This window comes from Saccostrea cucullata, unplaced genomic scaffold, assembly GCF_032062105.1.
Source record: "Saccostrea cucullata isolate Sc308-1 unplaced genomic scaffold, CSIRO_AGI_Scuc_v1 ctg37, whole genome shotgun sequence".
Classification (NCBI taxonomy): domain Eukaryota; kingdom Metazoa; phylum Mollusca; class Bivalvia; order Ostreida; family Ostreidae; genus Saccostrea; species Saccostrea cuccullata.
This window is the reverse complement of record NW_026938868.1, coordinates 1-27,112: the sequence shown is the minus strand read 5'-3', so window position 1 is coordinate 27,112 and position 27,112 is coordinate 1. Positions and strand designations below refer to the sequence as shown.

Below are 27,112 nucleotides of genomic sequence, written 5' to 3'. Positions count from 1 at the left end.
AAATAAAATCTTACCTGTGCTTTTCTGTGTTGGTACACTCTTGCCTTGGTAGATATTATTTATGTTTAGTGCCTTGTATTTGTTCGATCCCTTATCACCTTTTCCGCCTATCCCAGAAAATGTGGACATCTTGCCTGTGCACTCATTGAAGATTTTCTAATTACTTAGCCTATGAACGAACCGCTTAGTCTGGGAACAGAAATAAACAAAAAAATTTTAACAGGTTGGGACCAATCGCCCAAATGGGATATAATAGTCCGTTTGGGATATAATATCCCAAATGGGCTATAAATTTACAGTGCAAAAATTGAAAATTTTTATTTTGGAAATAAATATCATAAATCCGCATCAGGACACTTAAAAAGGAATTACTTTTGGTTGACAAGTTTTCCTCTATGCCTATTGTTTAGGAGATTGATCCCTTGGAAATTCCTTAACTTCTTGGGGATCAATCTTACAAACGGTAGGGTTGCAGAAAAACGTGCTTACCAAAAGTTATTCTTTTTTAAGTGCTTTGATGCGGATTTATGATATTTATTGCAAAAATAAAAATTTTCAATTTTTGCACTGTAAATTTATAGCCCATTTGGGATATTATATCCCAAACAGACTATTATATCCCATTTGGGCGATTGGTCCCAACCTGTTTAAGTTTGAGTCGAACACATGATATAGTACATACAAGTCAATTTATATATTTTTTTTTACCTTTTTAAAAGAAAACATCCATTTTAGAATTACAATTTTTTTTATACATTACTTGAAAATTCTTTGATAATAATGGCTATAACAAGATCTATGACATTTTATAATGAAGTCGGACTGGAAATGACAGGTTCAACCTTGTTGGTAAACAAAGAACTTTTGCCTGTCATAATTTCTATGGATCTTTTAATAATTATCAATACTTGTAAATGATTATTCTAACCAACTGCAGGTATCTTATTGTGGACAAACAAACATGCATCATCAGCATGGATATTTCATAAAATACATAATATATTAACAAAAGATGTCAGATCGAAAAGCATCATGGTCGTCACAGCGTTTACATACATTACAGCTATTTAGAATGAACAACATTCCAATAACAGAAACGCCCTTTTAAACAAAAAAGAGAGCTTTTTTAATTCGTTTAGAATTGTATGTATTTTATGCAAGTATTATACTGTTCATAGCTAGTCAGAGTTAGTAACTATGACGCGAAAAGAACGCAGTTACCGATGCATATAGTATAATATTGCATCCATCAATGACAGGTCTGAACAATTTCGAAAATATATTGATAACGATGGAAAGGTAAACACTTACACGGGTCCGTTCCACTGGGCTATTATTGGAAACAATAAAAATTCCTTCAGATGTCCACTGAAGAAGGTGATGATAAAGATTTTTCTCGGATTTAACCGATGGTCGTGAATAATTTCACTTCCAAGATGGCGGTGTAATAATTATGAATATGCAAATAAGTTAGTGATGTCATCCTATCCCATAATCCTTTGAGTACGTACGTCTCTCAGCTGGGTGGATCATAATATTTGCAATCTAATTAAAATCAGACTTCTTAGATCCGCGCCGTATACACTCTGCGTAAGAAGATCTGACATAACCCGACCAGGGGTCATGTTCACGTGAACTTTATCTTAGCCAATCAGAGCGTCGGCTTTGAAACCGTCGGTGTTTACTCAAAATACATCGGAACACCGAACGTATTAGTAAATCCCGAGGCAGTACCATGAATATGGAAGATTTCGGAGGCGGTCCCAAAACACCTCAGCGAATTTATAGCGTAAACGATGTATGTTGTTTATGTTGTTTTTCCTTCGTCGTAAAGGAAATTGACGTGAGGGGGAATAGTGTTGTCAAAAAACTGCATAAACTTAAGTTGAAGCTAACCGATGAAAAAAAGACCATCGTAAGTCAAGTAGTGGAGCTCCCTCCACAGGCAACAGGCATATGTGTCAGATGTTTCGCAAAAGTGGAGAAGGTGATAAAATACAGAAATGAAATCGACAATATTATTAGTAGTTTTGAGGAAAGCCGGAGACGATTGCTGTCCAAATCGCCAAGATCCGTCAAAAAGCGAGGCTTGCGATCGCCAGAGGTAAGTTGACCTAGCTGACATCACGTAAAATTGATCAGCTGATCACGAATATGTATACAGTTCATCTTTTGTGGTCAGCCGGTGTTGAATTATATAAAAAATCATGGAATTTTCATCCGTCAATACAAGACAATAAATGATATCACATTAATTATCAGTTTAGAAGTATGTTACACGAACATATTTATAATTGCATTAATAAAGTTTTACATACAACTGTACTAATATGAAAGATGAAGAACCCTTATAACTACCTGTTTTAAACAGGTTCCAAACCGCTAAACAATAAACAAAGGACATGTCTTTTAGTACAGTACACCTTTTGAATCAAAATTATAAAATAAAAGTTCAACATAATTTCATCATGTGTATATTCATGTATAAGTAGTAAGTTCATCAAATAGGAGTAAATCTGTTTACATATACAATGTACCGGGTACGTACATATATTATAGTTCCCCAGCTCTTTCCTCAGTTATCTTTGCTACAATGAATTAGATCATTTTTTCATCAGCACCTGATTAAGCATGCATGCAATATTACAGCCCTGTGTAAACAGGAGGTAAAATGAGAACAAAGGCAGAAATCAGTTTCATTAATTTACACAGGTAGCTGTTCCTGAGTCCAAGAATTTTTGTGAGAGGGCCAGTACTGACAATGAGGTGGTTGATTTTTCCTCAAAATACAAAGCTATTTTGCCAAAGTCAAAAGGTATTGATAAAAGTTAACATGGTAGTCTATTTTAGTCCTAAAAAATATTCCTAGGAACGAACATAAATCACTAAATGAAACTGAAAACTGAACTTTAAAAAATCAAACATTTCAAATGTTTTACTGAATGGTCATTAAGAAATTTAGGTGAATAAAATTTTGTATTAAAAAAAATTGTTTCACGTTAAAGGTCATGAAGACAAAAACTTCACAGCAGCAAGAAAGTTCCTATCTTTTGGAGGGAATGATTACTCAAGTCAAAATGAAGGTATGGTTTCACATATTTTCTTCATCCATGAACTGTATTTTGTTACAAATAAAAAAAAAATTAAATAAACGTCTTGTTTATAAATACATGTAAATGCAATCTTATACCATGTATACATTAGGAAACCTTACTCTCACTTTTCTGGATTTAAGCCCTATTAAGCATATCTCAGGACCTATAATAATCAATATAAACAATAAATGAACAAACAAATAAATCAAAATTAAAAAATATAAAGTGAATTAATTGGGAATGTGTGTTTTATAGCTACATAATTTAGTACGTTCTTTACTAGTCTTGATTTCTTATACTTTCTTGAATTGATTAAATATAAATTGCTCTCTTTCTCACACAGATGACAAATCCAAATATCTGGATCTACATCCATTGCCCTCTGGAGACAATCTTTCTACAGGTAATGATTTGTTTCATCTTAAACATATAAAAGCTCTAAGGAAAACAGAAATTGTCATTAGAATATATATCTAATATGGATATAAACATTCTAATTGTAAAATCAGACTTTCAAATATTTATTTTTATTTTAAATCTTAGAACAAGAAGACAAACCTGGTATGAAAACCTTTCAAGGCCAAGGAGAAGTAGAGGTGAGGCATTATACTTATGTTGCTTGTTATGCTTGACTTATATTATACTTCAGTGATGTTTTTTGTTTTGTTTTTTGTATTTTTTTTTTTTTGCTCATCCCATAGCATTCAATCTGAGAACTTATTTTTATCTGTATTATTAAGATGTAATACTATACCCGGAATTTAGCAATATTATAATAATAAACATTTGAACTTTGATATCTTGAATACCCAGGGTATGTCAAAGTGAATTGAGGCAGACTCATCACATATTCCCTAAGTATTTTACTCTCAATGTTTCGAATCCTCCATTATCTCATGATTTTTTTTCCAGCCCCATTAGGTTCAAGATAATGATGTTTGACTGTATATATTTTAACATCTGTAAATTATTTATCTTAAAACACACTTTTCCCCACTTTATGGAATTTGACCTGAATTTTTTTCATAGATATGCAAAAATGATGCCTAAGGCCTAAATACTTTTTAAATAATTTTTTCAAGTATTTAGTTGATTTGAAGGGTTGATTGTTTTAGGATGACAATGTTAATTAAAGTTTGTACTAGTAACTGTTTTATATTTTTGTTTTCTTCTTTAATTCTTGACAGATTTCTAGTTTGTCTGGTCGGGTTATGTCAGATCTTCTTACGCAGAGTGTATACGGCGCGGATCTAAGAAGTCTGATTTTAATTAGATTGATAATATTTGATTAGCCTTTTAATTAAAAATAAATCATAAAATTTACATGAAATACATAATGGATAAACTGGAGAATCCTCATAATTTTAGGTTATGACTGAAAAGTTAAAAATTGGCAATGTTCTTTTTCTTGAGACCATTTAAAGAATGGTTGTAAACGGGACATCTGTTGTAAGACTAAGAATAAAATAGCATGAACAAAAATTATTTTTATTTTTGTTGAAATTTATAATACTAGTAAAGATTTTTAAAAAGTAAATTACTAGTATTTAAACCTTTTTAACACATTAAATTTGCTTTTGATGTAAATTTACATATTTTATCATTAATAGAACTGTTTTGATTAAGATTTTAGTTCTTATATATCAAAGCCAAGAAGGACTACGGTTATTCTCTAAAAGTATTGCCCAATCTATTTATCAGATTATTACTTTACAGTCTTGAAGTATATAAAATTTCATTGCAAAAGTTGAAACAAAGGCTTTTCTAGGCATCGTTTAGAAATAAAGAGTGTTGAACACAAACAAAATACATTTTTTTTAACCGTGACCTTGACTTCAGAAACTTTTTATGCCCCAGAGAACTGTCATATAGAGAAATATATGTGTAATACACAGGAAAAATGGATGGATTTCTAACCCTGACCTTTGGACCTCAGAGTCGAGAGGTGTCCTCTTTACGCATTAGGAAATTGTGCTATAAATTTAGCCCCCCCCCCTCCCCCACTTTTTTTGCAAATATTTACATAATATAGGCATTGTAAATTTGGTCGTAAATTTAGCCCCCCCCCCCCCCATTTTCAACATATTCATCAAAGAAGGGCAAGTGGTAGTGTTTGGAAAAAAATTGGTACTGAAACAAGTTCGAACCTTCACCCCCTTTCACTTTGCTTCCGACACCAATGCGCCAAATCAAAATATCTACAATATCACATTAAGAAGAAGGTATGGTTTGGGCTTTATTGCGCCCTAAAAATTTAAAATTCTTAAAAAGTTATGAAATTGTATGTAATAAGAGTTGAGTAGATGAATATGATAAATCATTAAAGGATATGGCATGAAGGAGGACCATTCTGGAAATATGTCATTAATTTGGTACATTTCAAAGTTTAAGGGCATACGCAACGTACCTTATCTACTGATAATTTTTCAACATATTCCTTAATCAAAATCAAAGTACTGAAAGTACTGAAAAGCGGTTAGCATGCTTTCATCTAATATGTACCGAAAAAGTGCATAAAATGATGATATTTAAATATGCATATCTTTGTCCAATGTCATCAGAGAAGAAAAACCCAGACATTCCGTTTTTGTAATACTTTACTCAATAGTAAAACCAATAACATTCCAAACTGATGTCACAGATGGATGCAATCTAATTAAAATTAGATGTTCCGAATCCGCTAATGCTTCTCAAACATCTAACAACATCCTATTTGGGGTCATGTAAGAGTGAACTTCGATTAGGCAAAGAAAATGGTTCCTCCGAAATCCTGGCTTATAGTTCAGATGGGTTTCTTGTTTTCACCACCCAACCAAAACACCCGAGGAGTTTTGTAGTAAAAAGATATGCATTGCAAAAGTTGTGTTATGTATGACGTGTGGGGTATCTTGTATAGTTTGTGCTCTTTCGTTTGCATTATTCACGTTTAGATGCCAGACTGCAGAAGATACATGAAATTTATTCCAAAATTACTTTAATTCAACGTAAGACAGTATCAATAATGATGATATGTAGCCGTGGAATTAATTTGAGAACTGTTTACCGAGGCTTGAATCTACATGGTCAAAGTGTTTGTGTTTACTTGTACATGTATTCATAATTGAAAGGTCGCTCTGATGTGACCCCGAATGGGATGTTAGATGTTTCAGAAGCGGTAGCGGATTTGGAACATTTAAATAAATTTTAATAAGATTGAAATGCATGTTTCAAAATTTAAACATGAGATTTCTTCAGTTTGAAAGACAGGAAGTGCATTTTTAAAAATTCTCTCTTGATGGCATCCAATTGTTCTCTGGATAAAAAAAATTATGTTGATGTTGAAAATTTCATTGTCTTTTATTCTCTATTGAATCTGAAATTAGGTAATTGTAAAGCCTACTATAACAAACAACTAAAAAAAATGACAAGTTAAATTCTTTAGATTAATGGATTTTGAGTAGTGTAGATCTACAGCTGGCTAGTCAGAGAAAAAGGGATGGCTGAGGAGAGACTTTGTAAATGAATTGATATCAGAGAGATTCAGTTGTGTAGGCTCATCGCGGCAATATAATTAACCTGTCAACGAGGGATGCTTACTTTTTCTAGGCAACGGATCCCACCTCTTGAACTTTCAGGAGTCAGCTTTTCTTCTAAAATCGATCATTCTGTATTTTGATACAGAAACTGAATACTTCCTTTAGTAATATTATAAACTTCTACTTCTACGGGAAGACTGGCGAGTAAACAAGATTATCAAGCTTTATGAAATATATTTTATTGACTTTTCAAACAAGTAAATGTTCGAATAAAGTAAATGGTATATGAGAATCATTTGAAAGAAGTCTTGCACATTATAAGGCACAATATCTAGATAAGGACATATAAGGTGTTTTTATCATGTACTCTTCATGCAATATTGTTCTCAAATAAAACATGAAAAAGAAAGTTATGTAATCAATCAATACTAGTATTTAAAAATTCAAATGTACATTAAAAATCAGTGTAACTTAAGAAGTTATCAGTGTCACTTTCTTCAATATGTCGGTTAAACAATATACACTGATTTATTTTCTATCAATGTGCCTCTAAACACCTGTATTTTAATTTTATTCTTCTCAAACGTTTAAAACAATAATCGACAAATTGGACAAATTCAAATTCTAAAAGTATTTTCACAGCTAATAATACGTTCCCTGGGAATTGATCAAATTTTCAAAACTTATAAATAAGAATTAAGTATATATTTTAAATTTTTGCTAATTGCCAAAATTATTCATACCTCATTCTTCTGTGAAAATAATATCGGTTGATTTTTAGATGAGGATCACAATGCTGATTAAAATGAATATATATTTCTCCATTTTTTTTTTCAAAATTGATTTTACTACTTTAAGTGCTCCATTATTTTTTACAAAACTAATAGTAAGTAATCCCTTATGATCTATTGTTATAAATTATCAAAGACGGAGTAGAGAATTTATCCCTGGGAGCAGAGCTTTTATAATCTGTTTATTAGACAGAGAAGAAAAGAGAAGAAAAACAAACGTTTCATAGTGGAGGTAACCCTATTGTTTCCATAAAACGTTACAAAAAGTGTAAAACTTACAGATGCGTTCGGTGTTTTTATAAAAGCGCTTTTCAGGTATTAACTTAATAAATGGTGTTTCTTAATACTTTGGCAAGAAAAATCAAACTCGATCGAGAGATTTGCTGATGTTTTTGCAGTCTGTAATAACCTCCAACCTGCTGTATAATAAACTTTCAAAAATAAACTAACAGTTGCCAGAAATCGCGATCGCGCGATACACATGTAATAAGGACCAAATTCTCAGTTCTTAAAAGTAAGTGTTGTAAGTATTGTCAATGCTTTGGTAAATATACTAATAAGAATTCGATATAATCGTCATAATATATAGCCACTCTTCATACATAGCATATACTTCGTTAGTACGAAGTGATATACATGTAGTAGGGGCTGGCTTTAGTCAGACTTCACAGCATATTGTCAATCTCTAACCAGGGGGCGTATTACGCCGACAGTATACAAATCATTTGCTGAAGTTACCGTTGTCGATAGGTAGGTCCTTGTGGAAGTTTCCGGTTTTGGTTGCAGAAGGATAAGGTTACGAGCGATAAAGCAATGCCGATAGGTAGCGCCTTATGGAGGTTTCCGGTTGCCGACACATGCCATATAGCGGCTAGCGAAGCTAACCGCTTAATTACAGTGTCAAAAAAAATCAAAGTACTCAGAAGTACAGAGAGCCGGGCTCATTTACAGAGTAGAATGGATTTCTTACATGAATCACGTTTATATTCTGATGAAAAAATTATTTTAAAACTATCAATATAAATGATAAGACACTGACAGTGAGTTTTTCAATCCTAATACCACGGTCCGATTTTGTCAGCATCAGAATTAATCTGGTACCGCAGCTGAATGTAAACAAACAGGCCAGTCTGGTTCCCTCTCCTGCTTTACCTCGTATGTGTAGAGAACTACGGTAACATTGATTATCAAAAATCCCTACGCTAATGAACTATGTTCTTTGACTTATGAAGTTTTCAAAGTCATTACTACTAATGTTTATTTTATATAGATAAAACTTCGTTTTATTTTTGTTGCTTTATTTAGCGTTTGTATTATCTCAAAAGCGGTTGAGAGTAAGAACTATATTTTTGCACGTAACTTTAAAATGGCGACTATGGGGTCAACATCCTGCCTTGAACAGGATCACATAAGCCGGCAATTGCTCTTTGAGCAATAAGCCCGGCTAAAAATCAGCATGCATTACCAGGGATTTGGTGAAGGGCTTCAGATTTAGACCAATACTGGGTACTCAGGGCCATTGAGCAGTGAGGGTTCTTTATCGTGCTAACGCCTACCGTGATACGGGACCTACGTTTTTAGCCGGTGTAACGTTGAATATTGACCCCAGTTGAAAATTGACCCGGGGTTCATTTTTCAACGTTGAATATTGAACCAGGGGTGTTTTTTCAACGTTGAAAATTGAGACCAAAAGTCGTTGAATTCATACCCGGGGTCATTTTTCAACAGCTTGATATTTTTTTCTTATCCCCGATGACTTCAACGAGTTGAAAATAGACCCTGTTGAATATTGACCTCACCTATAAGAGTTTGAACATTTTTTGAACTTGGAAGTTGTTTTACGGGATGTATCAGTATCGCTATATTTATATTTTGGTTTCATTTTTTTCCCTTCTCTAGAAAAATAGAAATAAACCTATCATCCCGTGTAAATATGTACATTTTGATACACGATATCAGTTATCTTCAAGAACGACAACTTTGACAATATTTTCTAAAATCCACATCCATAAATAACTACATGTACAAAACCATGAATAGGGCATAAAACAAAAATCCTGGAAATCTGGTGTCTAGAAAGTGAGCCGTATATAATATTAAAGTGATCAGGTGGGCAGAACATCCCATCTAGTCAAATTCAGTTTAAAAATTAACAAAATCGAAAGCCTAAAAATTAGAATGAAACACATCGGTCAAAATGAATTCAATGATAGGTTATATTTGTGAAAAGATCAATATAGCGACCATAACATGCAAGTAATGTTGACTTTAAACAAGGTTGGTGAAATTCTTGTAACAAACTTATCTGTCAGTAGCCTGCCTCGGCCTAAAAATCGATCGTTTTCGGAGCATAACCTTTAGAACGAGAACTAGAGTTAGAATCTGGGATGGACTAGAAGCTGCACTTCCCACCATCTTTGATATCAACAATTAAAAAACGCCGTCCCTGCAACTTCTTTTGATCTTAACAACTAAAAAAGTGCATTCCTCTTCAAAGAAACAGAGAGAGAGAGAGAGAGGATCCTAAAGTTTTTTCTCGGAGGAGGGTGTATGGTGTCAAAACCCCCTGAAATATTGTGACAAAAAACATAAACAAAATAAATAAACGAAACGCAATAAACAAACATGCAAGCAAAAAATGGAAAGGGAAACTAGCCAATGTTGAAAACCAGACCATGTTTCTCTAAATGGATGGAAGGACCGCTTCAAAAATTCCTTACAAACTATCCTGTGTTTCCCCGATTCGGTGGGGGGGGGGGGGGGGGGGGTCAATGTTTTATTTTGGCTACTTTAATATAAATATTAAATAACGCTGAAAGTTAGGGTTGTGTATCTAAGGCAATTTTTTTTGATAAAAAGAACTACAAAAATGAAGAAAACAGCCCAGTCACAAATACAAAAACAATAAAACAAAAGAAAAAGAAAATAAATTAAACGTTATTAATGTTGTGCATAACTTAATAAGCACGTGCATCATGCGTTAAACTCTCACCATTTTCCAAATACTAATATTAGGAATTTTAAAATTCAAACAAATGAAGTGTTGTTAGCAAAAAAAAATTAAAAATAAACAAATTTATGAACTAAATTTTATATTGTTTAACTATGTTTATTTACATATACAAATGTATACTTCTTTTTATAAATATTACACGAAATATTGCAATATTAAGCTACATGTAACTTTGAAATCTCAGTTTTTTTTAAAAATATTTCATTCTAAGAATATAACTGAATTACAGAATTAAGTGTTCATTGATTACGTTGGTGTCGGAAGCAAATTGAAAGTGCGGGGGGGGGGTGCTAATTGAAAAAGAAAGAAAAATTCAAATCTAAAAAAAAAAAACTGACAAAAAAAAAATCCATTGTCCGATCTAGTAGTCCAAACCCGAAAATCCTATTTGGGGGTGGGGGTGGATCCAATATCTGTTTTTTAAACAATAATACTTACTCTTCTTTTTTTACTACACTGTAACTTGCCTGTAGAAAGCAGGGGGGGACTAACCTAATTTCACATTGTTCGATGCCTATATTATGTCTATCTTTGCAAAAAAAAGGGTAGGCATCCCTAACTCCCCTCCCCTGTACCAACGCCTATGAATTAAATCACAGTTGTGAAAACCAAGTCATAAATATGTTTTTTTTTAGGCTGTTGAATTTTGAACCGGTTTCATGATCAAAATTCCACGATCCGGCTCAGTTTTCAACGGACTAGGGTCTAAATTCAACACGTTTGGTCTCACTATTCAACGTTGAAAAATGACCCCCGGGTCAATTTTCAACTCGGGTCAAAATTCAACGTTACACCGGGCTTATTGCTTCTGTACTTTGATTAATTAAGGTCATCCGAAAGACCCGTGACTTTCACTTCTAGTGCCGAGCGCTTGGCGAAGGAGCAATCACTACCTATGTTTACATATTAGGTATGACGCAGCGCCGCGAACGAGAATTGAACCCAGGCCTCCCGATCACGAAGCGAACGCTCTACCACTAGGCTACCGTGACCGGTAAATATTATTTTAGAAGGTGTTTAGAACACCATATATAGACATTACAAGTTAAATTGATGCAAAGCATCAAATCGGCCGCAAACAAAATTTAGCATAAACAAATTTCTTTTACAATTTTCAAAGTGTCCATGAAAGGAAAGCACGTCAAGATACTAGTACTCAAAGGTGAATTAGTTGATTCATTTTTATTTTTGGCTGTCTTCAAAGCAAAATAAATAATTAATTAAAATAAAAAAATAGACATTTCCTCCTTTTGCTTATAAATAGATTCATCTTTGTAAAAAGGGCAGCAATAAATGATAAGAATTTATTGCCATCAAAATAAAGATGTAGGTATCTCAAGATGAACCAGGTGCTGATACCCTGGATCTTGGTCACGTGATAGTGCCCATGGCTGTGCTGCAATGCGCAGTACAAAATGTAGAAAAATTTCTTTGTGTTATTTGCAGCCGTAGAGCATGTTCAAATCAATTTTTACTGGTTGAATATTTTTTCAATTTTTATTCACTAATCCATGCACATTTACACGTCATTTTTATCCGGAAAATCATGACGATTTCCTTTCATATCTTATACACTCCCAGGCTAGGGAGTATCTATTGTTATACTCTTTTTACATAACCACAAATTATCAATTATCTGATGAGAAATGATAAAGAAATTGAAACATAGTAGCAACAATTAACACTATATTCAAAGCAATTTTTGAAAATATTTTACAATGGTTTTCTACTTGTTATCATTTGAGAAATATTTTCCTGACCTAATGAAAAATAACGTCTCATTTCCCCATGTGCACTTTCTAACACAATCACAAATAGATCGGCCGCTGCTGCGGCCGATAATAATATAGCACACAGTTCTATGGTGTCCGGATAGGGCCATTTGCGTTAGCGCGACATCGCGTTCAGATAAACGAGACATCGCGCTAACACACAACACGCCATCGCGCTAACACACAACACGCCGTCGCGCCAACGCAACTTTGCACAACACGCCGTCGCGCTAACATAACTTTGCACAACGCGCCGTCACGCTAACACACAACACGCCGTCGCGCTAACACAACTTTGCACAACACGCTGTCGCGCTATAACACAACTTTGCACAACGCGCCGTCGCGCTAACACACAACGCGCCGTCACGCTAACGCACAACACGCCGTCGCGCTAACACAACTTTGCACAACACGCCGTCGCGCTAACGCAACTTTGGAAGTTTCACAGTTTAGAAAGAAGTCGTATCCGGAAATATAAGACTGCGCATGCTTAACCATATAATGGATGAAATTCTGGATGAGATTGGTCTTGGGAATCTTAAAGGTACGGAAGCGTATTAGGGCCGCAGCAGTATTTTTTTTTAATTTGTTATAACAAATTATTAATTTGTTATAACAAATTATTAATTTGTTTAAACAAATTGATAATTTGTTTTAACAAATTGATAATTTGTTATAACAAATTGATAATTTGTTATATCAAATTAATTATTTGTTATAACAAATTAATAATTTGTTGTAACAAATTAATAATTTGTTATAACAAATTAATGATTTGTTATAACAAATTAAGAAAAAATACTGCTGCGGCCCAAATACGCTTCCGTAGCATGCGCAGTCTTATATTTCCGTACACGACTTCCTACTAGACTGTGAAACTTGCAAAGTTGCGTTAGCGCGACGGCGTGTTGTGCAAAGTTGTGTTAGCGCGACGGCGTGTTGTGTGTTAGCGCGACGTCGTGTTGTGCAAAGTTGCGTTAGCGCGACGGCGCGTTGTGCAAAGTTGTGTTAGCGCGACGGCGTGTTGTGTGTTAGCGCGACGGCGCGTTTATCTGAAGGCGATGTCGCGCTAACGCAAATGGCCCTATCCGGACACCATAGTCACCATACTAGTCTAGTATCTCGCCTATAAAACATACCAACACTTACAGCATGCATGGTTCAACAAATTAATGATGACCAAAATATGACAGACCGCGTGTGACAGAATTACTTCACACTATCAAACAAGACCCTTTTCGATGAAATACGGGATTACAGAGAATTACAGAATTACAGAGAGTTTGTATAAGTGAGTCAATCTAGGAAAATTCTTTGTTAGATTCAGTTTGTTCAATCTACGGAGATTCTTTGTGAAATTCAGTTTGTTCCATCTACGAAACAGGTTCTAAATTGTATTTTGTGAAATTTATATATTTGGACTTACAACAAATTCTAAACTTTAAAACCGACTGATCAATTAACTATATTATAATCACAGGAGGGTGGATATTCCTAAGTTCATAGGCGTAGGAAGTGGGGTGGATGGGGCTAGAGGACTTAGCCCCACCCACCCCCTTTTTAGCAAAGATAAACATAATTACATGTATAGACATTGAACATTGGGGCGTATAGCTTAAGCCCCCCTCCCCACTTTGAACAGGCACGTTACAGTGTAGTCAAAGAAGGGTAAGTGGTTGTATTAGAGAGAAAAAAAAATGGAACTGTAGGAAGTTCGATCTTAAACCCCCCTTAACCAACCCCCCCCCCCAAACACACACACACGAGATAAGATTTTCGGGTTTGTACTATGGGCATTTTTCCTTTCTTTGTTTGTCAAGTTTTTTTATCCTCTTAATAAATAAGCCCCCACTTTCAATTTGCTTCCGACGCTAATGAAGTTTTTGTGACAGACGGACAGTTAGACAGACGGACAGAGGAGTGAGATTTAATCAATTAATGTCCTCCCCTAGACTAAAAAAATAAATGAGAAAAAAAAAATTCGAGCTCGCCAGGATTCGAACCTGGAATCTTCTGATCCGTAGTCAGACGCGTTATCCATTGCGCCACGAGCCCATATGTCCCTTTTATCGATAAGAATAAATATAAAGATTTTTATTGAAACGCACTTGCAGATTGAACAGGAAACATTTTTAAAGGAAATATCAGCTGAAGTTTTCAAACCACACCTGTTTATTAATGTGTACAGAACCTCTGTTCTATCCACAATATAATCTAGAGCTTCACCCAGAAGCCTTCTTGCAAGCTATAACATAAAGAAAACGATCCGGTTTTAACATTTACAGTCTTGCAACATTTTCCGGGTTAGGTTTTGTAAACATTCGTGACTTTGAAATACGTTATATATTTTGAAATGCTTCAGATTTTTCTGTGGTGTTCAGTTATATCTATAATTCTTTATTTAACAAACAATACATTCAGATATTATACGAAGTATGGAGCCTATCTCCTGGCGTTGACAATTATTTCCACTATAACAGTTCTATGGATTTTGTTGACATGCAGATCTAAAAGCAGTGAAAATTTTAGGTAAACTTAAATCTAAAGTCATTCACTAGTGTGTTATCTTCATTACTTGTCTATGAAAACTTGGTACAAGTTTGTTTACATTTTCAATTTAGAACTGTGGTAAAATCTGAAAATATTGATCGAATACATTAATTTTTAATGTTGAATAAAGCAATCTAACTTAGCCAGGTCCAGTACAATCTCTTGATTCACCTATATAGCTTTAAATAGCTATATAGCTTTATTAAGCTATTCAGAATAGCTTTATTTAGCTATTTATATTCAGTTTTTCACAAAAAAGTTTTTTGCTGAAAATAAACAAAAAGTCGCATGTATTTGACTCTTCATATTTGTACTATGGGCTATCAAAACAACAACCAAAATCAAAGATAGTTCTAACTTTGCAGCTTTTGAATACTTTTATGCGAAAAGATAATTTCTATTAGACTAACTGTCCACTAACTTGCAGGCGCGGATCCAGAAATTTTTCCCAGGGGGGATCCACCCCTGTCAAAAAAAAAACCCCCAGAAATTTCTTGACAAGCAAAAAAAAAAAAAAAAAAACTAAAGTCGCCAAAAGTTCAAATTCCGATTTTGTGGGGGGGGGGGGGGGGGGGGGGGGGGGGGTAGGCGATGACTTTTAATGCTTCAAATCTTTAACTTTTCAGACAACTTTTATACAAGTTCACATTTACCAGGGGGGTCTGCATTTTCTGAGGGGGGGGGTCCAAGTTAACTTTTTCCTTGCTTTTGTATATAAATTTAATAACCTGGAAATTCCAGGGGGGGGGGTCCTGACCCCCCCCGACCCCCCCTCTAGATCCGCGCATGAACTTGGGTGCCTTGAAGCAAGGATAAGTATGATTGCTTCTCATTGTGCTGAACTGTTACCAATCAATTATCTTGTTGACCATAATTGGCCTTCTTTATAATATCATTGCAGAAGTAACTGTATCAATTGCTTTATATAGCCCCAAAACTTGTAGAACTTTGAGTACAAAGTCTCTCAAGGAGACGTAATTTGATGAGTAATTTTTACATACATTATTTTAAGAAGAGTTCAAAGTTGTATATCATCACTGCACCAAGGTGCGCTTTTTTGTACAAACTGAGAAAATTACACCTTTAAGAAAAAAGTGTAGTAAAATAGCTAAATTAAGCTATACTGAATAGCTTAAAAAAGCTATATAGCTATTTAAAGCTATATAGCTAAATCAAGAGATTGTACTGGACCTGTTAGCTTATTCCCTATTCATCATGTTCATGCACATCTTTATAACTCTTAAAATCTAATAATTCATATTTTTTAATAGTAAAAACCAATGACAAATATAATTTCCTTATAATTTAGAAATTTTTACCTTTACTTAAAGACTGTGAACTTTAAAAACAATAATTAAAATCATTTTTTTCCCAAGATTTGCTATTTGGTCCCTTAGGAAATTGAAGTACCTCTATGGCTGGGAATTCGAGACTCATGGCAAAGAATATTTAATGAATGATAAGCCGTTAGTAGTTCTTGTGAACCATCAGAGTGGTTTAGATTTATTAGGTGAGTCAGGCAGTGCTTTACACCTTTGTTTCAGACACATATTCTTTAAGATGCAAATATTATGTTTAATTCTACCATGTTTTATTGTAATGATTCAAGACAATGTGTTTGGATAGTTCTAAGAACTTAAACTATCCTGTCTTTAATTGATATGTTGCATTACACAAAAAAATATCTTTGTTTACTGTTACATTATTTTATATCACTACACTTTTTTTTTATTTTATTTTTTTATCACAAATTTATATTGTAATACACATATTATATTGACATTTTTTTTCTTCTCAGGTTTAATGGAATTATGGGATTGGCGAAATCATTGTACAGCTGTAGGCAAGCGATCTCTTATGTACATGGGAGTGTTTGGACTTGCCTCTTATCTTTGTGATGGAGTGTTTTTAGATAGACATGATCATGCTAAAGCTGTTCAACAAATGAATGCAGTAGTAGATCAGATACATTCTAAAAAGGTAGAAGGCAGTCATGTGGCATCTATATTGTATCATTCTTTGGAAATACTTTTCGGAATGTGAAAAATGATATTGCAAATATCAACCTCAGTCAAAACAATAAACCTAACTAAAAAATTCAGAGCATTTAGGGTCCATGATTAAAATCCAAACTTCTGGCCTGGGGACCATAAAACTTGGACAAGCTCACTTTTGATCTCAGTCTCACTTTTCCCTAAAAAATACATGTATCCATTATTTTATATCACTACACTATTGTAATTGATATCACAGAGATTTATATTGTAATACACATATTATATTGACATTTTCCCTTTAATGGAATTATGGGAAAAGTGAGAGCTGTAGATCAAAAGTGTTTGGACTTGCCTCTTATCTTTGTGATGTTTTTTATGGCCCCCAGGCCTAGTGCCCAGCATCAGAATTAATTAAATTCAGGAGGTTTATGTTAAATTTTTTTTATTAAACGTTACAAATCATAAGTGTTTATTTTCTTTTTGTATCATTTCAGTTAAAAGTATTTGTTTTCCCAGAAGGTACTAGAAATCGTAATGGTTCTATGTTAGCATTTAAAAAGGGAGCCTTTCACCTGGCCATTCAATCTAAGGTACATGTCAAAATTTATTCTTAATATGTATACTATAATTTATACTACATCATTAGTAAGAAAATTAAAAGCAAGAAAAGATGATGATCATAAAAAGGATGACTTGTTTGGTAATACATGTAGTAGAGAATGTTAAAATAAATTGAATTTTTTTCTCTTAAAGGTGCCAATTGTTCCTGTTGTTTTTTCGTCATACAAATCCATCTACAGCAAAGAAAAGAAAATCTTTAAATCTGGTAAGTTATATGTTGTGCACAATTAGTACACAAAGAATAATATCTATAAGTGGGGGGTGGGGGGCTATTTGAAAGAGAAAAAATTTCAAACCTGAAAAAAACAAGCAAAAAAAAAAAAGGGATAACATGTCAATTGTCCTAACAATAAAATCCTATTTTGGGGGGGGGGGGGGGGGGGGGGGGGGAGGGTGAGATCAGTACCAAATTTTTCTTCTCAACACTACCAATTAACTTTTCTCGACTACATTGCTTGAACGTGCCTGTTGAAAGTGGGGGGAGGGGGGGTGCTTAATCTACACCCCAATGTTTGATATCTATATGATGTCTGTCTTTGTGAAAAAAGGGGGAGCTAAGCCCAAGTCCCCCCCCCCCCCTCCTGGTTGCAGCACCTTCGGCTTAACAACTTCTACTACATGCATATGAGGATTCCATTAGAAATAAGCCTTTTTTGGTTTTAATGGGTCATCCTCCTCATTATTTTATGAGTACAATATAGACTATAACTAAAAACATCTTACAGTGCTCTCAGATAGATTAACCATTACATGTACTTGTTTTTTTTTTGACAGGAAAAATCTGCATTACTTGCCTACCTCCTGTTTCTACGGCTGGTCTGACCAAAGAAGACATTCCTGAGTTATTGGATTCTATACGGAATTCCATGGTAGAAACTTATAACAGAACTTCATCTTCTGGTGAAAAAACAGAGTAGCTCGAAATCTCTCCTGATATAGGCCTGGATAGACAATGAACCTGGCCTAATCATCATTAAACTGGGGGCATTGTGTTTACAATATTTTCTTTTTATCTGTTTATTATTAGCTGCAGATCTGTAGATCGCTGGTCTAAAAAATGTGATGAATGACCAGAGAGTTACAGTGCCACCCATAGAAAAAAATGTATATTTATTGCACACAAAATGTTCTGCTCGATTTTGGATTAATTTCTCCAAATTTTTACCTCAATTATACAAAAGCTCGATTTTAAAATATTTGCAATTACTTTCATATATGATATATAAATGCATGAATCGTGTTTAGCATTATTATCATGCCATCAAAAATGGCAGTGTAAATAGGCAAATTTTTTGATGGTCTAAATTTAAGGCCCATAAAGGCTATTTACAATATTTATGAGGAATGTTTTGTTGTGGAAATAGTAAAAGAATAAGTAAGGAACACACAGTAAGTAATTTTTGAGATGGCAGTTTAAAAACACAGAGTATAAATAAATTGAGAAATTGTACACTTTTGTGTGTGCAATAAATAAACACTTTTTCAATGGATGGCACTGTAGCTGTCTGGTCTGTCAATATATTTTTTGGAAAGCTACAGTTCTGCAGCTATTCATTATTACTGTAAGTTTATTAACCATTGAACATTTCTGTTTTAAAATTAAGGTTTTAGTTTGAAAAAAGGGGAGTTCATGTACATTACCTTCTTTAATTACCAAATATATACATTTTTTATTGAATTTTGAAAATGACATTACAAAGGCCCAGATAAATATTTAGCTTAATGCATTTAAAAAAAAATTCTGATCCTATTCTAATTATTATTTTTCTTTTTTGCCTTTTGGAAAAAAAGAATAGAGTTCAAATTAAAAATGCAGATATTTGAAAGAAGATCTGAGGAATAACTAAAAATGAATGTTTTTATACTCCTGAAACAAAGTTTTTGGGTAGATATACTAATATCACCTTGTCCATTTGTCTGTATGCCTCTGCTTGTGTCTGTGCAACCATGTCTGGATCATAAATTCACAACTAAGATAGATTGGTAGCTCATACTCGAAATAACAAAAGATAATTGCTTAAAACTTGATGGTGTTAGTTGTTGTTGACCTTAGGTCATTATGGCAAGGTCAAGATCTAATGCCAGTCAAATTATATATAGTTAGTTGTTCTTGACCTTAGGTCATTATGGCAAGGTCAAGGTCAATTGCCAGTCAAATTATTTATAAATATTGCTTAAAAGACTTATGGTGTTACATGATCTTAACCTAAGTCATTTTGGCGAGGGCAAGGACACTTGCAGTCAAATTATATATGTATACATGAAGCTCATTCTTGAAAAAAAAAGACTTAAGGTGTTATGTTATTGTGACCAAGGGTCATTTTGGCAAGGTCAGGGTCACTTGCTGTCAAATTGTACAGGAATTTTTATATATAAAAGAGTATTTATGATCTGATGTATGTTGTGATCCTTGGCCCAAAGTGATGTGGAAAAACTGCAGAAAGATTAATATTACTTATAGTCTAAGGGTCTGTCCCGACATTGTGCCAAAGATGCATTTTTAGAAAAGTTCATACAACTATTGTTATGCAATGTAGGGCTTAGTGAAGGTAACAATTATGACTGTAATATTGCATGATACATTTTCCTTTATACATGTAATAGTTCATGTCTTCTACTTTCCCTTTTGATATTCATAAATTTATTTTCTCATGTGTGCCATGCTTTTTACACATACATGTATTTTGAAACACCAAAACTTGTTGAATAAACTTGAAAAATAAATAAAAGTTTTAATAATTGTATGTAGTGATATGGGTAGTTATATTATAGAGATGATAGTATTAACCATAAATCAAACCAAAATTGTATGTAATGTATGATGATCTCAATTTGCATTTTTTTAATACCCCCGCTTGAAAAGTGGGAGGGTATATAGTAATTGTTATGTCCGTCTGTCTGTTACGCTTTGGGGTACCCATGTCTTATCCGCAACACCTCTCATACCACTGAATGAAATTTGATGAAACTTTCACAGAATCTTTATTACATATTGCCATTGTGCACCTCCTATTTTACTTTTTGACCTGACACATATTTTTGGTATCCCAAAACAAAACACGGACACTCCCATTATATTCATATGGGAGGCGAGGGTATCATTTAGTGAGCTCATTGCTCACAGTACCTCTAGTTAAAAACTAGAGGTACTGTGAGCGATGAGCTCACTAAATGATACCCCCCGCCTCCATATAGTTATAATTGAAAAGTCCATGTTTTGCTGTGTCCGGGAAAAGCAAAATATGTGTCGGATCAAAAAGTAAAATAGGAGGTGCACAATGGCAATATGTAATAAAGATTCTGTGAAAGTTTTATCAAATTTCATTCAGCGGTATGAGAGAAGTTGCGGATAAGAGATGGGTACCCCAAAGCGTAACAGACGGACGGACGGACAGACGTACAGACGGACGGAATTAACGATTACTATATACCCTCCCGCTTTTCAAGCGGGGGGTATAAAAATAGTTTGACTTTTATAACAAGTGGTTAGAGTGTTTGCTTTCGAGTCGCAGAGTAAAGAGTTGATCTATACGTCGCAGGTTCGAATCCCAGTGCGGGATGAGAAGACCGGCACTTCGTATAAACCGAGGTCCTGCGTCGCAATAGGTGCTGACACGAAAAAAGATCTCTCACTGCTCAAAACTGCTGAGTACAGGTCTAAATCTGCAGTCATCCACCGGCAAATGGTGGCTCTTCAATATGGGCGATAAAATCTAAGAGACTCTCAAGTGCTTCGTTCTGTTTCTGTTGTTCAGTTCCGCCAACATCCTCCAACGTAAACTTTAACATTTTCACCATGTCTTATGATGACCCCATTAAATGTTATACAGTATAACATGACGGGCATCAACAAGTAGCCCCCCCCCCCTTCCCCATGACTTTTATAAACATTAATCCCTCTAAAATGTTAGCCTCTGGCTCAGACACCAGCATTTTGACCGTTGGTCATTAAAATGAATACTAAACTCCTTCCAAATAATTTAAAATCTATGTAACCTGTATCCAACACTAATTCATCAGGTTAAGGTTTAGTTGGTAATCATAATGTATTAAAATTTATTACAGTGTACCTGGATTTGTAGGAGGTAAGCTGCTGTTTATAATCCTCTCAAACTTTTTTGAGAGCAGAGGTCCATTATAGATAGAACAATTACCTCTAATATGCCATAGGCGTCGGAACCGGGGGGGGGGGGTGGCTAGGGGGGGCTTGGCCCCCCCCCCCCACTTTTTTTTCCAAATATATACTTACTATAGACATAGAACCTTGTTTCGTATGTTTAGCCCCCCACTTTCCACAGACGTCTCGCAGTATAGGCTAAAAATGGGTAAAGTTTTGGTGTTTGGAGAAAAACTTAGGTACTAAAGTTCGACCCCCCCCCCCCCCACACACACACACACACGAAATAGGAATTTCGCCTCTGGGAAATGGACATTACCTTTTTTATTCTTGTCAGGTTTTTTTGAAGGTAAAAAAAAAAATTTTATTACACTTAGCCCCCCCCCCCCCCACTTTCAATTTGCTTCCGACGCCAATGTATGCTCTTTATTTTTGTCCATGGGAAGAAAAGGAATTCACCCGTAGACAGATCTCAGCGAGCCGATTCTAACACTATGTACGAGTAGATCGTTAAATGTGAATAATTCTCAGGAGGCAAATTGTTTTTATCAAGGTCTGTGATTATTTGTAAATAAGTAAAAAATATCTTTTAAAATAATTCAAGTGCATAGGACATTCCAAGATAGCTTCCTCCTTTAGATCTCATTTTAAACTCAATTGCTGGATACATTTTCCGTCACATCCTAATTACTTTGTTGATACACCGTGAATGACACGTTCATTTACAAACTCAGCATTATAGCATTTTAAGCTTGTTTGATGAACGGTAAAGAAACGCTCTTCGTCATCTTTCTATCGCTTTTACCCGTGGGAGTTTTTGGTAGCTTTTCGTGGAACACGATGTACTTTGGTAAAAAATATGTTCAATGAATCTGGCTTCCTCAGAAACATTGAGCTCTTGTTTGATAAAATCTTTGAGGGATTCCTCAGTCAAGGCCATCCCGTCCTTTTTAACAACAGCTGCAAAAGGAATGTCGTCACAGTGATTTTCGTCTTTAATGGAGAAGACCATCACTTCCTTAACACAGGGATTCCTTTTAATAATTTCTTCGAGAAAGGATGGTAGCACCTTAGCTCCAGAGATTTCCATCGTATCAGACACTCTGCCAAATACTTCAAGGCAGCCAGCAGAATTAATATGTTCGAAATCGTCTGTTTTGTACCATCCAGCAGGGGTACTAGTAATAACAGCCGCGGTTTTTTTGGCTTCATCGATGTAACCTGGGAATGGTAAACAACTCCGCAAAAGCAGTTCTCCTTTCGTTCCAAGAGGAACCATCATTCCGTCCTTTCCTACAATTTTCATTTCCACCGCATATAACGGCGATAGACCAACGTATTTGTCATCAGGCGAACTATACAGCTTTCCAGCCACAAACCACTATCTGTTGAGCCGTATAGAACGGAAAGGGCGTCGTACCTTTTCCCGATGGCTGTCAGACAAGAGACTGGAACAGGCTGACCTCCTGTGATAACTGTTTGAAACTTCCAAGAAAAATCTTTTGACATCAGTAACTCTAAAAGGAAGGGAACGAGGATCAATGCGTGTTTTGGTTTCGCTTCCTGTATAATACTTGAAGTGTATTTCATTGCTGCTTCAACAGAAGGAAAAGAAAGCGTGTTTATCTGGGTTATAAGTTTTCCTCCTATAATGAGAGCCATCCAGGGATACCCCCCTATCCAATAAAATGGACGGTCATTGTAAAACGAAAACTCTTCATCTTTTTTAACATACCAAACAGTTGCGTCCAGAAAATTATATGCAGATTCAACTATACGATGATGACTATATTTTACAGCTTTTGGTAACCCTGTACTCCCGGATGTCAGAATAATAGCACACGTATCATCTGGGTCTATATCTGGTAACTTGACTTTCTCCTTGCTGTAAACAACTTCTATTGTAAAACATGCGTCAGAAGATTGCAGGGGTGTCTGTAATACGACCCATTTTACTGATGGTATATCGGAGCCGACAACAACACCAGTTTTTTGATCCACTTGTAGGAATTTTTGACATATTTCCCAGTGAACGTCATTTTCTCCAGGATCAAAAAGGAGCAGTTTACATCCTCCGACTTTGCTGATAATTCTTTTTATGCTCTCTCCAGATTTGTCATGAAAATTGAAGTGTAAAGGGCATGCCCCTGCAAGCTGTGCACCAAACGTACTCACTAGCCATTCAATACTGTTGTTTCCACCTATTCTTATTACGTCGCCCTTATTTATCCTTAGCTGCAAAAGTCCCTTTGCCAGCAATACTGCATCGTGGTAAAGTTTTTCATAGGTTATGGATGTTTTTGGTTTGCCATAGTTGTAGACAACACATGCCTCCTGTTTTGGCTTTTCGGTGGCCCACTTTTGTAGAAGTTTAGACACCGTAGTATACGGTGCTCTTGTAACTTGGCCAGATCTTAAATAACTTTGGTCACAATTCATCTCCACCGCGTCCCTGATCCCAGTTGTATTTTCCAAGGTTTGTGCCTCAATACAAAGAACGAATAGAAATTTGGAATGTTACGTAAACTTAAGATCAATTTTACACATCAGTAGCTTGAAACCTTAGTTTACGGAGGCCGACAAGGGCCAAACAATTACGAAGAGAAATTACAAAAAATATAAGATTATAATGTGTGCTTTATGAATCATAGCACTAAATCAGAATGCTTTGATGAATAAAAACCATTTAAGTGAAACAAAATTTATAAAATTGATTGATTGTATTTTGTTTAACGTCCCTCTCAAGAATTTTTCACTCATATGGAGACGTCATCACTTGCCGGTGGAGAGCCAATGAGCAGGGAGGGATCTTTTTCGTGCCAGCACCTACTGCGACACGAGACCGGTTAATTTTTATACGGTCTCCACAGAAGGACCGGTCTCCAACTCCCACAGTGGGGTTCGAAAATTTATAAGAAACATAGGGTTGTTTACAGACAAAAAAGGTCTATATTTTCTGCAAAAGCTCCGATGATTTGTCTACAGAGAAAGTGACGATTTTAAAGACCAAGAAACCAGAAAATTGTTTTCGACATTAACTGAATTTTTTCTTTACGATTTTCTTAAATTGAGAATGATTTTTATAAGATTTTCCTAAATATTTACTTTTCTTTATTGAACTTATGTTTCTGGGGTAGTGTAAATTGATTTTAAAATTTAATTTGTATTTCAACAAAAATGAATTATGGAATATATTATAGGATCCTTTTATCACAAACTTTTTTAAATGCCATTATGACATATACAGTATTAAAAAAAATTAATCAATAGGCAAGTAGAAATCGGCGCTTACTGACTTCCATTACTTTTACAAGAGTTCAAACTGAATATCTACATATAATTTACATCTAATTGAAAGAGATTTTAAGATGATGTATTGGGTCAAATGCAAGTAGTTTTATTCCGAATAGTCGTGAATTTAAAACTTGATACTTCGATAACGATAAAATTGAATATGTTGCAGCGGTTTTATCTCAACAGAAGTTAAGACATTTTGAGCATGGGATATCGAATGCAGAAAAGCTTTTTTGTTTGGATATTCATTGGAGAAACATGTGTTTCAAGAGAGAAGAAAATACATGAGAATGTTAATGTGGTGAGTGGTTTGTATCTCTTTGGCTATATGAGTTTTATAATTCTATGCATAAACAATCAAAAAATTTCTTTTTAATATTTTTTTCCCTTTACTTCTTTTTAAACGTTGAAAGTTCGATCCTAGAATATTCAGAAATTTCAGAACAAAAAGAAAAAAAAGCTACTTCCCTATTTTAAATAAAGGGAATCCGTGTTTTCGGAAGAAGGGTAATTACCGGTATTTCGGATGTTTTATATTTTGCTCTTAAATGACCCCTCTCAGTCTTTGCATAGTATATATAATGTAGGATGATGTATATCGTCTCATTTTTAATATCTATTATTTACTAATTTATCTGGCCATTAAACATAATTTAAGTACATTTGTATTATACATGAAACATTCTTCTTTTATTCTTTACCTATCATATACATTATTACATTTTAATATCTATTATTTACTAATTTATCTGGTCATTAAACATAATTTAAGTATATTTGTATTATACATGAAACATTCTTCTTTTATTCTTTACCTATCATATACATTATTACATTTATAATAAATAGCGAAATTCCTCTCGGAAAAGTACACAAATTTCCCTACAATATCAAAGCTCTACCCAACAACCGAACCCATGAAAAAGTGCTGAAAAAGATTTTAAAATCTGGTAAAAAAAAAAAAAAAACCCTTCTTATTACAGTTATTAATTTCAATTAATTTGTGCATTTTTAATATGTAATTAATTGAGGCCGCCCTAACCGCAGAATCTCTGATTCTTTGGTAATGAATTACACAGTTTTGGAAGAGGCATCTTTGTTCATCATTACATAACCGTGCTTTTTGCCTAGCTAAATACACAAGAGCAGAGAAGATTTTCAACGCATTTTAATTCAAGAACCACTACGACTCCCTTTCGTCCTGGGTGTGAATCCCACTGTGGGACTTGGAGACCGGTCCTCCGGATGGGACCGTATAAACCGAGCTCCCGTGTCGCAGTAGGTGCTGGCACGAAAAAGATCTCTCCCCGCTCAATGGTCATAAGTGTCGAGTATAGGACAAAATTTACAGCTCTACATCGGCAAGTGGTGTCGACTCCATATGAGTAATAAACCATCGAGCGGGACGTTAAATAACATGTATACAATCAATCAATCTTTTATTCATCTTGACTTTGGTGCCTTGCCTTGTTCTGGTAGACAAGCGAGGAGATTGGCAAGACAGCTTAGTTAGCCTGACTTATTCAGTTGGTCCGGTACTTGATCGCATTTTCCTTGATTCCCGTTCAATTGGCTCCTCTAGCATTACCTGGAAGTGAAGGTTGGTGTCTTTGAGGGCGAGAACCTGTAAGATAGGAGGAATTTTGCGATCAAACAGATTCGATTTCTGTTGGCCAGATGGCTTAGTTGCTCTGTTTCTTTCTTTGTTATTTAACGTCCTCTCGGGAATTTTACACCCATATGTGGAGGTCATCATTTGCGGTGGAGGCGTAAAAATTTTGACCTTTGCTTTGCATTTACGGTCATTGAGCAGTGAAGGATCTTTTTCTTGCTACCACATACTGCAAGGTTTACACGCCGGTCTCTTCCGAAAGATCGGACTTCACGTCCTGCAGTGGGATTCGTAGATGTATACGAAGACACAGGGTTGTTGTTTTCTGAGGTGAAGGCTTTATGGAGATAGGATTTCGCAGTCTGTAGGCTTTTATCGTCGATGGCAAGTTGAAACAACAACTAGTGATTAAGGTCTCAGTCTTACATTTTATGTCGTGTCATGCCTTGGAAGTGATAGTTGGAAGACCTGCTTAAAAGATTCTGTGTAGGTGTCTTCGAGGGCGAATACCTAAAATATGGGAGGAATTTAGTGGTCAAACCGTTTCGATCGCCGTTAGCAAGATAGCTTTGTAGGCAGATCACTTGACATGTGATTCAGACTTTTGGGGTCAGCATCCTGATTTGGTCCATCGCATTTTACTTCCTTTCCTGTTACATTGTTGCCGACCAGGAGGTAAAAGAGAAAAGACCTGCCAGGGTCAAGAATTGGTTGATCATGGTGAAGACCTTT

The 27,112-nt window shown here is 34.9% G+C and overlaps 2 protein-coding genes, 1 non-coding gene and 1 pseudogene across 4 annotated transcripts; 2 read left to right on the top strand and 2 right to left on the bottom strand.

Annotated features, from left to right (window-relative positions):
• Positions 1-780: 780 nt before the first annotated feature.
• On the top strand, positions 781-3,727 carry LOC134251578 (uncharacterized). Its single transcript, XM_062733979.1, has 6 exons — positions 781-849; positions 1,835-2,104; positions 2,713-2,815; positions 3,006-3,083; positions 3,439-3,498; positions 3,639-3,727. Exons 1-6 carry the CDS (start codon positions 781-783, stop codon positions 3,725-3,727), a joined length of 669 nt encoding a protein of 222 aa, XP_062589963.1.
• Positions 3,728-14,171: 10,444 nt separating this feature from the next.
• On the bottom strand, positions 14,172-14,244 carry Trnar-acg (transfer RNA arginine (anticodon ACG)). Its single transcript has one exon. It is a non-coding gene; the product is annotated as a tRNA-Arg (tRNA).
• Positions 14,245-14,481: 237 nt separating this feature from the next.
• Positions 14,482-20,100, top strand: LOC134251620 (1-acyl-sn-glycerol-3-phosphate acyltransferase alpha-like). 2 transcript variants are annotated; one of them, XR_009988782.1, is made up of 7 exons: positions 14,482-14,718; positions 16,116-16,249; positions 16,538-16,719; positions 17,231-17,326; positions 17,490-17,562; positions 18,132-19,424; positions 19,492-20,100. XR_009988782.1 is itself a non-coding variant. In XM_062734030.1 (6 exons), the coding sequence occupies exons 1-6, from the start codon at positions 14,543-14,545 to the stop codon at positions 18,272-18,274; spliced, it is 804 nt and encodes a 267-aa protein (XP_062590014.1). In that variant the 5' UTR covers positions 14,482-14,542; the 3' UTR covers positions 18,275-20,100. The 2 variants fall into 2 exon arrangements, 1 of the variants encoding a protein (XP_062590014.1); XM_062734030.1 differs by having other exon boundaries at positions 18,132-20,100.
• Positions 20,101-22,040: 1,940 nt separating this feature from the next.
• On the bottom strand, positions 22,041-24,032 carry LOC134251587 (medium-chain acyl-CoA ligase ACSF2, mitochondrial-like; annotated as a pseudogene).
• Between the last annotated feature and the right edge of the window lie 3,080 nt (positions 24,033-27,112).

What these genes read in the sequence shown, in the direction of transcription:
- LOC134251620 (XM_062734030.1), top strand. Translation starts at nt 14,543, where the DNA reads ATGCTTCAGATTTTTCTGTGGTGTTCAGTTATATCTATAATTCTTTAT. An exon ending in ACCTGGCCATTCAATCTAAG is followed by an intron (nt 17,327 to 17,489) that starts GTACATGTCAAA and finishes TTTCTCTTAAAG; the next exon opens with GTGCCAATTGTTCCTGTTGT. An exon ending in AAAGAAAATCTTTAAATCTG is followed by an intron (nt 17,563 to 18,131) that starts GTAAGTTATATG and finishes TTTTTTTGACAG; the next exon opens with GAAAAATCTGCATTACTTGC.
- LOC134251578 (XM_062733979.1), top strand. Translation starts at nt 781, where the DNA reads ATGGCTATAACAAGATCTATGACATTTTATAATGAAGTCGGACTGGAA. An exon ending in TATTTTGCCAAAGTCAAAAG is followed by an intron (nt 2,816 to 3,005) that starts GTATTGATAAAA and finishes TTCACGTTAAAG; the next exon opens with GTCATGAAGACAAAAACTTC. An exon ending in TTACTCAAGTCAAAATGAAG is followed by an intron (nt 3,084 to 3,438) that starts GTATGGTTTCAC and finishes TTTCTCACACAG; the next exon opens with ATGACAAATCCAAATATCTG.